Raw genomic sequence first — 12,446 nt, 5'->3', positions numbered from 1 at the left:
TTATATTGTATGCACCCAACAAGTTGGGCGCACCTGCTTCTAAGCAGTCGATTGCTCGTTGGATTTGTAACACAATTCAACTTGCACATTCTGTGGCAGGCCTGCCACAGCCTAAAACTGTAAAAGCCCACTCCACAAGGACGGTGGGCTCATCTTGGGCGGCTGCCCGAGGGGTCTCGGCATTACAACTCTGCCGAGCAGCTACGTGGTCGGGGGAGAACACGTTTGTAAAATTTTACAAATTTGATACCCTGGCAAAGGAGGACCTGGAGTTCTCTCATTCGGTGCTGCAGAGTCATCCGCACTCTCCCGCCCGTTTGGGAGCTTTGGTATAATCCCCATGGTCCTTTCAGGAACCCCAGCATCCACTTAGGACGATAGAGAAAATAAGAATTTACTTACCGATAATTCTATTTCTCGGAGTCCGTAGTGGATGCTGGGCGCCCATCCCAAGTGCGGATTATCTGCAATACTTGTACATAGTTATTGTTAACTAATTCGGGTTATTGTTAAGGAGCCATCTTTAAGAGGCCCTTTCTGTTGTCATACTGTTAACTGGGTTTAGATCACAAGTTGTACGGTGTGATTGGTGTGGCTGGTATGAGTCTTACCCGGGATTCAAAATGCCTCCCTTATTGTGTATGCTCGTCCGGGCACAGTACCTAACTGGAGTCTGGAGGAGGGTCATAGGGGGAGGAGCCAGTGCACACCACCTGACCTAGTAAAGCTTTACTTTTTTGTGCCCTGTCTCCTGCGGAGCCGCTATTCCCCATGGTCCTTTCAGGAACCCCAGCATCCACTACGGACTCCGAGAAATAGAATTATCGGTAAGTAAATTCTTATTATCACTGCCGTCTGTTGCAGCAAAACATTAGTTATATATTATATCACTGTCAGCTGTTGCAGAACAGCATTATTTATACATTATATCACTAATGTCTGTTGCAGCACAGCATTAGTTAAGAAAAGGTGTACTATCTGTAAATAGTTCATTTTAGTCAGCACATGCAAATTATATTGCATTGTATTATATTAAATTCTTAATCTAATTAATCTAGTTTAAGAAGGTAATTTTTCCATGTAATAACATTAGGGTTTTGGAACATCATTAAATATTGACATTGTTTATACCAACTAGTGATCAGCTTCAAATTTATAGTATTCAATTGCTTTTACCAAAACAATAAATACCTTTGCCAAAGCTGTAAAAACTCCAGAAATACGTACAAATGTAATTATTGTGTTTAATTGGTTCCATGTATTTTTATTGCATGTTACAAACCTGTATTGATTTTATTTCATTTGTGTCTAGTACACTTTAAATGCCATATCCCTTATCCAAAATGCTTGGGACCAGAAGTATTTTGGATATCGGATTTTTCCGTATTTTGGAATAATTGCATACCATAATGAGATACAGTGTCATGGCGATGGGACCTAAGTCTAAGCACAGAATGCATTTGTGTTCCATATACACCTTATACACACAGCCTGAAGGTCATTTAATACAATATATTTTTAATAACTTTTTGTATTAAACAAAGTTTGTGTACATTGAGCCATCAGAAAACAAAGGTTTCACTATCTCACTCTCACTCTAAAAATTCTGTATTTCAGACTATTCCGTATTTCGGAATATTTGGATATGGGATACTCAACCTGTAATGGATTTATTAGACCAGGGTGCAGCGGCAAGAAATCTCGCTGCTGGAAGCCAAATACCATTAGCCAGCAATGGAGAGGTTAACTCCATTAATTAGCATATTAAATGGCTATTGCCGAGATTCACTGCACAGGTATTTCATGGCTAGATCTCATCAGTACTCTAAACATTCATTATTACACGCAAGCTCTTGTCACTGTCATACTACAAGGATTATTGCTACTTCCCCTTCCAAGTTCCATCTCAATATCTCTGTCTACTTATATTGACCCTTGACAATGTACCATATACTGCAGCTTCAACAGAGTCTGATGAAATTGCACAGATGACTGGGAAAGGGTATCTAGTCAGCCATCTGTGCATCTGACACTTATGTAGAATGTTGTACCGGGATCCTCAGATAAAATAGTGTTGCTATGTGATATTTTTGACAGAATTATGAAGAAAAACAGAGACCGATTTATGGCAGATGTCTGCTTGGAGTAAAGTTAGTAGCACAGTGAGATCAGCCCAGGAGGACACTGCAAGGCAGGCTTGATTTTGAGGAAATCACTAGAAAATCTAAAGAGATGTACTAAACCCTGGAGAGTGATAAAGTGGAGAGAGATAAAGTGCCAACCAATCGGCTCCTAACTGCCATGTTACAGGCTGTGTTTGAAAAATGACAGTTAGAAGCTGGTTGGTTGGTAGTTTATCTCTCCCCACTCTATCTCTCTCCAGTGGGTACATTTACTAAAAGTTGATTTTGGTTCTATTCAAAAATCGACCAGAATAGAACTAACATCCCCACAAAATTGAGTACAGTGGTTCTATTCCAAATAGCTCATTTACTAAGAGTCGATTTGGGGTTCTTTGTAAAAATTGGTGTATGATGTGAGTTCTATTTTAAAGTTCTAAAGATTTTCTATTCAGCAAAAATCGACCCAAAATTGACAACATCGATCAAAAATTTTAAAAAAATAGACAAAAGCATTTCTATTGGTCAAAACAGATTACATGCACTGCAATACCCACAAACACCTTCATTCCTGGGATAATTTGCATATCCACTATTTTTTTAAAAACATTGTTGTGCCTTACAATGTCATGATTTATACATCCAGAGTGCTCCACGTTTCTTACCATAAAGCATAGGGTTTTTTTTCCATCATATTGAGATTTCAGACAATTCTACATGAAAAAAAAAAAAAAAATCAAATAGAGCTATTTCTGATCGTTCTATTGAAAACAGTGAATTTGGGTTGATTTTCAAATCAACTATTAGTAAAAATGGGTTATGAATTGAACTCTGTGTTAAAGTACTGAAGGTTTTATTGTAGCTCTTTTTAAGTGTAAAGTTCTATTTCAGTCGATTTTGACTTTAGTAAATACCTGTCACACACAATCGTCTGAAAATCGACTGAAAATCAAAATCGACTTTTAGTAAATATACCTCCAAGGCTTAGTACATCTGCCCCTAAAGGTCTTAAAAAGCCTTATTGTAGAATCTAATTCATCTTAAGAACTGGGTTTGTGGTGATAATGCTGATTTAAATTACCTTATAAGCTTCACAATAATGGGTAAGAGACAGAGTACGCAATTGGCGTATGGGGTACCGTAAGGGTACGCACTTAGCGTAGCATACGCTCGGCCGTGATCGAGACGCACATGCGGCACGCTCGCTCACAGCTTAATGTGTGGTGTCGAGCACGCTATAGGCGAGCGACTACCGTAATGCTACGCTACCAGCGTAGCGGACGCTCGGGACCACGAGGAGGTCACGAGCGGCGCAGACGCTTACAAGATGACAATCAATAAACCTTGAATGTAACACACAGAAAGGATACTCTTATACTGTAAACCTTGTACTGAAACACTGTAGCGATATAACGCTGCTTAACCTTGTTAACACTAAAGCTGTTTGAGCGATCGAGACGCTCCTATTACCCACTGCAATGTAATGAACACACGATACCGTGCTAAGGATCCAACACCTTTACTAACAAGCTTTTAGTTATATTGAAAAAGGTAAACAGTTACAAGTCATACACTACAGACTAACATATAATTCTAACAGATTATCTAGACAGAAATGTACAATATTGTTACAATCTTATACTAAACAGAGAGAGAGAGAGAATGTGGCCAATACAAACAAAGAGCGAGATGATTACAGAGAATTACTTACACACACTGGGAATGATCGCTGCGCAGCCTGGTACCAGCTCCGAGTTAGTCAATATGAAAACCGTTTGTGGAGTGAGCGAGAGCTGCTCAGGCTGGCTGATCTTATATACACTGAGTACAGTATACTACAAAGGGACCTATAATCTCATTGTTCATTGGACACAGGAATGTCTCCTCGCATCATAACAAAAGGTCATAGGTTAGTTTGAACAGGTGGGCTGTGACTATATCAAACTGCTCAAGTGGGAGGGAATCTGAAGATTCCCGCCGCATGGGTAATGAATCGCAAATATATGAAATGTCCAGAATCTACTAATGGCCATAACTATACGCAGGAGCGATTAATCTTTACCTAACCAACACCGGATTTTTTCTAATAAAATGTTCTTTAGTTAGGTACCAGACACAGCTGTTCAAACCCTGTCTGACCCTTCGTACCATACAAAGAGGAATTCCTCTGTCCAGCGACCATTTACATTAAACAAACTTACAGTCATTATTAAGGGGAACATTATCTATAAAACATGCTATTTGGTTCTATTATTAAACGATTAAGTCGCCCGCTAGACGCACACAAACTCTACCGTAAATGCACATACCACGCGCTCGAGCGCATGGCCGAGGCGCCATCACACGGCTGCGTATATCCACACGCACGGGAGAGAATGTGCACGTGCAGCAGGCACGCGCATGAGGTGAATATATGGCAATGTGTAGCATGATATTTTTCTGACTTTGACAGTGGTAACTCTGGTCTGACAGTTTTCTGTCACCGTAGGTTTAATAGGTGCCCCGAAAAGAGAAACGTGGCTTCAATTACGGGCAGAAATGGAAGCCCTGACTGATCTATGGCTGACGCACGCTCTGAAGGCCCTGAATCTCATACATTCCAGGTGAGCAGGATTGAAAAACTATATACTGTACACTGTACATGGAAAGCATGCAGTCCTTAAGCTGTCATGCTGTGGGATAGTGTGGGATTTCCTTTGGCTTCCCTGCTGTTATGGGACTACAAATCCCAGTATGCCAAACGCTGGCAGAGCCACAAGTTTCCTACTTCTGCTGTACAAGCAGAATTATTCAGGCCTGAATTAGCTCAGACATTTATGTTCTGTCATGTGAATTTGTATTTAAGGTATGAAGATATCATGTTATTGATTGAATTTGCATCTGTCGTGTTTCCTCTGCAGGCCAAACTGTGTGAATGTGCTAGTCACCACCACCCAGCTCATACCGGCCATTGCCAAAGTCCTGCTGTACGGGCTGGGAGCCGTCTTCCCCATTGAAAATATTTACAGTGCAACAAAGACAGGTATGTTTTGTGTCCTTTACAGTAGGCTGCCCATTGGTGACCGATAAAGAGCAAGTGTGTGTGTGTACTGTACATATATATATATATATATATATATATAATATGACATCTGTTGTGTGACATCAGCGCTCACACGTGCAGAATTCTGATTACCAGTAGATTTATTATGTACTAAGGCTCATGTATAAAAACATTTCACTGAAATCTATGTAGAAACTGAGCAGTCTGAAAACAGAAACTTGCACCTTCTGCTTGCTCTGTGTCATACACCTGCCCCATTTGCACTGGCTGGTTGCTCCCTCTATAGTTCCATAAGTGCTGAAATGTCTGCATGTCTTTGCAGGGAAGGAGTGCTGCTTCGAGCGGATAATGCAGAGATTTGGAAGGAAAGCAGTGTATGTTGTAATTGGAGATGGTGTGGAAGAGGAACAGGCAGCGAAAAAGGTAATTTACGGCCACATGATCTCTCATAGCGATAAACTCTAATTTCTAACCTCAGCCTGAAACATGATGATTTGGTTCCTTCTGTTGTAAAAAGTGGCACTTCCAGGAGTATCCTGAGCAATTTCCTCTAGCAAATCCCTCTACTTTCTTTGTGCTGTCCCCTGATGACGCCCATTTCCTACCAGGTCATTCCCAGAATAGAACAGGTACTTTTCAGTGTCCTAAAACCCAACTTACCGCCCCTCCCCCCAAAATAAAACAATATTATTAAACACGCACAAAAGTCTGTATTACTACAAAAGCAGCTCCCCCAGGAACCATGAAACTACTCTGATATGTTCTGTTACGGCTCCCCACATGTAACACAACACATGTAGTTGCTGCATTACTGAGCGTCACAACAGTTCACTGCACTTCCTGACTGGGGACTGTTCAGTATTATTAAACAATATATTATAACCCAGATCCCCTAGACTCTATTTGTAACTTTATTAGTTATGTTCATTTAACCAGATCCCACCAGTTTGGCTGCATACTGTTGTTAATACATTGCTGGGAGTGGAGAGGATGTACAGGTTCTTTATCATTCCGCATAGCTCAGTCTCTATTTCTAGTGAATACTGTACCTTTTATTCTTTTCATACTGTATTCAGTAATAGCTTGCCAGACTGTTAGAATAGAGGGGGAAATGTATTAAAGCTTGGTAGATCATACTTACCTACTCTGTGGGTACTTCTCCTGCATCCTGCTCACTTCTTAGTAATGTGGGCAGTATAGGGAGATAATGGGGCAGATGTATCAATCCTGGAGAAGTGATAAAGCAGTGATAAGTGGAAGGTGATAATGCATCAGCCAATCAGCTCCTACCTGTTAATTTACACATTGGAGCTGATTGGCTGGTGCGTGATCACCTTGCACTTACACTGCTTGATCATTGCTTTATCACTTCTCCAGGCTTAATACATCTGCCCGAATGCCTTAAATCCTGGTCTGTATGGAGGGGGTGGGACTAAAATAATGCAGACCATGGTTATTTTAGCCCCACTCTTGTGGACTTGCGATTTACCGGGACAGGGTGAGCCTAATAATGTGGATAATCTCCCCCCGATAGTAATTCAATCATTAAATCATTAGCATAAATAAACTGTTACACTTCTTGCTGCCTGGTGTTTGGTATGGTTGACAAATAATGATTGTAAGAACTGAGAATATTTACTTTTGGTGTCAGAAGTAATCCATTTACTTTGGTCATACAGAATAACTTATTATATTAAGTACAAGGTTAGACTAATGTCTCTGCTGCAGTAAGTGAAGTTGTGCCCCCATATCCGTAAACAGGGAAACAAAAATTGTTTCTCCAGACATGTAATACAATGAGACATAATCCTATATATCCCAGATATAACAATACCTAGAAAATCATTTTAAATGATTCCCCATCTTTAGAATTTTTCCAGATTTCTCAACTTTTTAAACCTATCCCCCGTACAGTACAATGTAGGACAATATTATATGTTTTCTTCTTTAACAAAGAATTGACAAATAATAAAGGTATTTGTAAAACAAATCGGAAATGAAGACAGTTTAGAAATGTATCCATTAAAAATGGGTGTGAATAGTCTGTGGGAGTAATGTTTCTACACATACAAAGTTATTTGTAAAAGTACATTTTTTAGTCTACCAGTTAGTTTCTTTATGAATTTTGGTGAAGTAAACACATTTGTATTAGTGGTTCATTGTAAATAGAAGGAAGATCACCATTCATGTAAATAATGGAAACATTTTGAGGAGAAAATGTTAGAATTCTTTAGGAAAATTTTATTTTTCACAATTCTTCTGGGGAATCATTAATAGTGATGATGCATTGTGTTATTATGATGCTATACAGGAGAGACACCATCATTGTCCTTCTTGCTTGTTCTAGTCTCTCTGGAAGAACTGTCTTCCGATCTGGAATGTAATTCATGACGTGTTTGCCTTTCCCAACACAGCACAACATGCCATTTTGGCGAATCTCCTGCCATGCTGACTTGGAGGCCTTACAACATGCTCTGGAGCTGGAGTACTTGTAGCACGCTCTCCTCACCGATATCTACCGAGCACTCAAACATGTCAACTGACTGCAGAAGTCCAGCACAGGAGCCCGGGGGGGCATTCCTTTCCTACATAGCCCAGGACAAAACATCCACGTCCATTTGACGGGCACTGCCTGCCTGGTGTCACCATATTGGATCCTGCAATTGATTATTTAATGAAATGCTTATAGCTGAACCCGGACTAAAAGTGAGCTGTTTCTTTGCCACTAAGACTATTTATAAGCACAAAGAGACTTGATTTCACGGGTCAGACATGTTCAAGATATGACGAGGAAAGGCCACTTTCATTGATTCTCTCTACTACTCAATTACCTTTCATAGGACATGATGGACAGAGGAGTCAAATAGATGATTTTTTTGTATTTTTTTGTTTTTGTTTAATTTATGGACTCTTTTTTTTTTTTTTTTGTCCTGTTATTATGCCCCTTTTACCTGTCACATGGGGCAGGCAGGTGTACATGGATCTTATTTAATAAATCTTTTCTTCATGGCAAGAACTGAGATTAGCTGCATTGTGTACATTAGTTCTGGTTGATGATTATAATTCACACTTGTATAGATGGAATGTGGACTCCGCATGTGTCTGCTCTGTGCCTTATGCGACCATCTCTGGTTTTTATATGTATATATAAAAGCAGTGTGTTGTCATGAAAGAAAGGCATTAAATAAAAAACTACGTTTACATTTTGGGGGAAGCTACACCTGTTTTGTGTCTTTATATTTACGTTTATGTACTGAGAGGCTACAACAAAAACTGTCAAAACTGTCCCAGAATTTATAAAACTATATAGAATTTACAATATTCAGGTTTAGCGCTACCCTTGGGTAAAATTAGGCCAGTGGTTAGGCAGTGGCTAAATACTGAATGCGTGACATAATGGTCTAGTACAGAGTTTCCCTAATTCTGCCATTACATTCCAGGTTTTAAGGATATCCATGACTGAGTATTAATTAACTCACCTGCGCTCAACCGTAGTTATCCTTATAACCTGGACTGTAATGGAGGACTTTGGGAAACTCTGGTCTAATGGTTGCCCTGACTATATTGTATAATCCACATATGTTCCATTTATAGCACCTGGCTCTTGCCTGTACGTCAAGTAAAGTATAAATAAATGACCACCACTCAGTACTTGAATCTTCTACTTCATAGGTACACCATGCTGCTTAGTAACATAGTAACATAGTTATTGAGGTTGAAAAGAGGCAAAATGCCCATCGGGTTCAACCTGTATTCTGTATGCTTGACTCACAGATACAAAATGAGGTTCTTAAAATGGTCTCTACACAATATAAAAGTGTATATAGCTTTTTATATGAGAGTCTACTGTTTACAGAGAACTTTACAAGACAAATATAGTATAGTACAATTGACACAAAAGGTCTTTGATCCAGCGAGCTTACATTTAGATATAAGGCAAAAGGTGGAGAGGTAAGTGCAGTAGATGGCTGGCTGGCACTACTTTAAAGCAAACTTAGACCAATGGCTAGGTGGTGGGTAAATACTGAATGAGTGATATACAGCAACGGTCTAGTTCAGAGTTATCTAAATTCAACCATTACAGTCCAGGTTTTAAGTATATCCATGCTTTGGAACAGTAACTTAATTAGTACTTCAGTCAATTTGATTTATCCATCTGGATATCCTTAAAACACGGGCTGTAATGGCCAAGCTTGGTAAACTCTGGTCTAGTGATTACCCTGACTATATTCTATAATCCACATATTTTATCAATCAAAGAAACAGCAAATGTACCACTTATGGCTCCAGTCTGTTGCCTAGAGGCCAGGTATAAATAATTACAACTCGATATTTACTAGATTCTGTTATGCATGAGGAGACTTCACAGGTGCACCATGCTGCTCGACTCACAGTTACAATATCTCTATTGCAAACCAGTAGGCCAGTGATGGCTAACCTTGACACTCCAGCTGTTGTTGAACTACACATCCCAGCATGCCCTGCTACAGTTTTGCTATTTGGCCATGCTAAAACTGATGCAGGGCATGCTGGGATGTGTAGTTCAACAACAGCTGGAGTGTCAAGGTTAGCCATCACTGCAGTAGGCTCTTAGTAAATTTTCAAGCTTAATAATTCATTAGTTATTTTATTATAATTTTTTTGTTCAATAACTAAAAATTGCTGCTTGCATAATATTCAAACCTGTGTGCTGTGGAAGATCCAAGTGTACACAGCTGAAAGATATTGCCATAACAATTGGCTTTCAATTAGCCTCTACCTGTGAATCATAAAAAGTTCCGCTTTTATGGATAAAATACTCTCTACTTAAAATAACATTGGTCATACTGTGAATGTGAAGGAAAGCTGCAAAAAGGGACCAAAGAGCATTCTAAGAAAATTAAAGACAAAGTTATAAACATGCACGAAATAGGAAAAGGCTACAATATAATATCCAGTGAGCACTGTTAGGTCAATTGTGAGGAACTTAAACCTCATGATATTACCCAGGCTCTGTCAAGGCAATCCCTCAAAACTTAGTGGGGGTAATTCCAAGTTGATCGCAGCAGGATTTTTGATAGCAACTGGGCAAAACCATGTGCACTGCAGGGGACGCAGATATAACATGTGCAGAGAGAGTTAGATTTGGGTGTGGTGTGTTCAATCTGCAATCTAATTTGCAGTGTAAAAATAAAGCAGCCAGTATTTACCCTGCACAGAAATAAAATAACCCACCCAAATCTAAATCTTTCTGCACATGTTATATCTGCCTCCCCTGCAGTGCACATGGTTTTGCCCAGTTGCTATCAAAAATCCTGCTGCGATCAACTTGGAATTACCCCCAGTGTCAGAACAAGAAGACATGAGAGGGAAGCTACAGAGAAGCCAGCTGTCACTTTAAAGGAGATACCGAGTGTAGTGGCCGAGACTGGAGTCCATAATGAAACATGTCTGCAGCTTGCAGAGAAATCATTAGGGTGACCAAACTAAAATGTTGTAAAATAAGGTTTTGTTGTCAAATTAGACAAATATGGGGATTTTGCCCCCAATTCAAAATACTATTTGTGGCACAAAAATACAGTAGCTGTGCCCATTCCTCAGGCACCACTATCTCAACAGTGAAGTAAGGGGATGGCAGCACCATGGTTTAGGGATGCTTTTCCTCAGCAAGGACTGTACATCTTTTTAAAGATGAAGCAGTGATGGATCAGGCACAATACAGGGAGATACTGAAAGACAACCTGCTTCAGGCTGCTAAAAACTAAAGCTTAGGAGAAAGCTCAACTTTAACAGGACAATGATGCCAAGCAAAAGGACAAAAAAAACACTGGTGTGGTTGAATCACAAAAAGGTGAATGTTCTGCAGTGACCAAGTCAAAAGTTCAGATCACAATCCAATTGAGAATCTGTGGCACTATTTGAAAATTGATGTCCACAAGCATCACCCAAACAACCTAAAGAACCTGGAGCAAACCTGCTAGGAAGAATGGCAAAAGACATTCCCACATTGTATTCATACCTGGTTTAAAACATGGGTGTGGTATGTTAGATAAACTAGACTTAGGTCGACAGTGTCTAGGTCGACCACTATTAGTCGACAGTAAGTAGGTCGCCATGGTTTCTAGGTCGACAGGGACTCTAGGTCAACATGTACTATGTCGACATGAAAAAATGTCGCCATGAGTTTTTTTTTTTTTTTTTTTTTTTTGGGGGGGGGGGGGGGGGGGGGTTTATTTTCTTCATAGAGTGACCAGGAACCCGAATTAGTGTACTGTGACCCCTCATATGGCTCGTTTTGCTCGCCATGGTTCGGGCAAGGTTTACAACGTGGATCGTAAAGTATGAAAAAGTTAAAAAAATGAAGAAAAAAATTGAAAAACTCATGTTGACCTTTTGTCCTGTCGACCTAGAGTCCCTGTCGACCTAGAAACCATGTCAACCTACTTAGTGTCGACCAATAGTGGTCGACCTAGACATTGTCAACCTAAGTCTTGCCAACCTAGAGAACAGATCCCATAAAACATATCCCAACAGTATTAAAGCAGTTATTGCATCAAAAGGTGACTCAGCAGCATTTTTCAGTTTTTATTTAACTTAAAAAAAATAAAAAACTGACAAATAATGAATTATATAATGCAAGCAAATATGTTTACTTTGTGAGGGATTTGAATACTTCCGCAAGCCATTGTATCATATGTCGGTAGGTAGAACTTGAAGATGGCATGTGCAGAAGTTTGGTCACCTTGTCAGTCGTTACTTAGTAAGTTACAGCTTCCAACCAAGGCTCCTGATTGAGGTCCCGACGCAGGAGCTTCACATGTTGGAAAGTACCAATTTGTTCGGTATATTGCGCATGTGCAGGACCTATACTGCGCATGTGCAGTATGGGTAATTTGACATTGGTAGCAGACAGGCTGCAACCATCTGGGGATGGGGAGAAGGCGGTGATGGCCTCCGTTTCTCAAAATGTGGGCATTTCACCACTATTTTGGGGGAGTGGCGAGGCCAGGATCACTGTGAGTTGACATAGATTTCCTGGCTTCTTTGTAGGAAATGTGGCGGCATACTTGCGCAACCCCATGGTTCGCACAGCCGGCCGATAGTGTCATAGTAGACACTTCCTGCTGCATTACCATGCTAGTGCATAGCTGCTGCCTCCTCTAATCACATCTGAATCAGTCCCACTGTCTATAGAATCTAAGATTGGATGTTATCCCAACTCTTGTAGAACTCTTATAGCTCAGAAATTTCTTAGTTCTACATATGCATCATATCTTTCACAACAGATTTTCAATAATGTTCAA

The 12,446-nt window shown here is 40.0% G+C and overlaps 1 protein-coding gene across 2 annotated transcripts in view; it reads left to right on the top strand.

Annotated features, from left to right (window-relative positions):
• The window catches only part of EYA2 (EYA transcriptional coactivator and phosphatase 2), a 207,042-nt gene extending 198,661 nt beyond the window's left edge, over nucleotides 1-8,381 (top strand). For both annotated transcript variants that reach the window (XM_063958926.1, XM_063958925.1), the window contains 4 exons: nucleotides 4,609-4,723; nucleotides 5,021-5,142; nucleotides 5,486-5,586; nucleotides 7,578-8,381. In XM_063958926.1, the coding sequence (XP_063814996.1) occupies nucleotides 4,609-4,723; nucleotides 5,021-5,142; nucleotides 5,486-5,586; nucleotides 7,578-7,658 (419 nt within the window). In that variant the 3' untranslated portion in view covers nucleotides 7,659-8,381. The remainder of the gene's footprint in view (nucleotides 1-4,608; nucleotides 4,724-5,020; nucleotides 5,143-5,485; nucleotides 5,587-7,577) is intronic.
• Nucleotides 8,382-12,446: the final 4,065 nt, after the last annotated feature.

Source organism: Pseudophryne corroboree, chromosome 3 (genome assembly GCF_028390025.1).
Source record: "Pseudophryne corroboree isolate aPseCor3 chromosome 3, aPseCor3.hap2, whole genome shotgun sequence".
NCBI classification, from domain to species: Eukaryota; Metazoa; Chordata; class Amphibia; order Anura; family Myobatrachidae; genus Pseudophryne; species Pseudophryne corroboree.
Note: the sequence above shows the minus strand (reverse complement) of the source record. Positions and strands in the feature narration are given on the sequence as shown.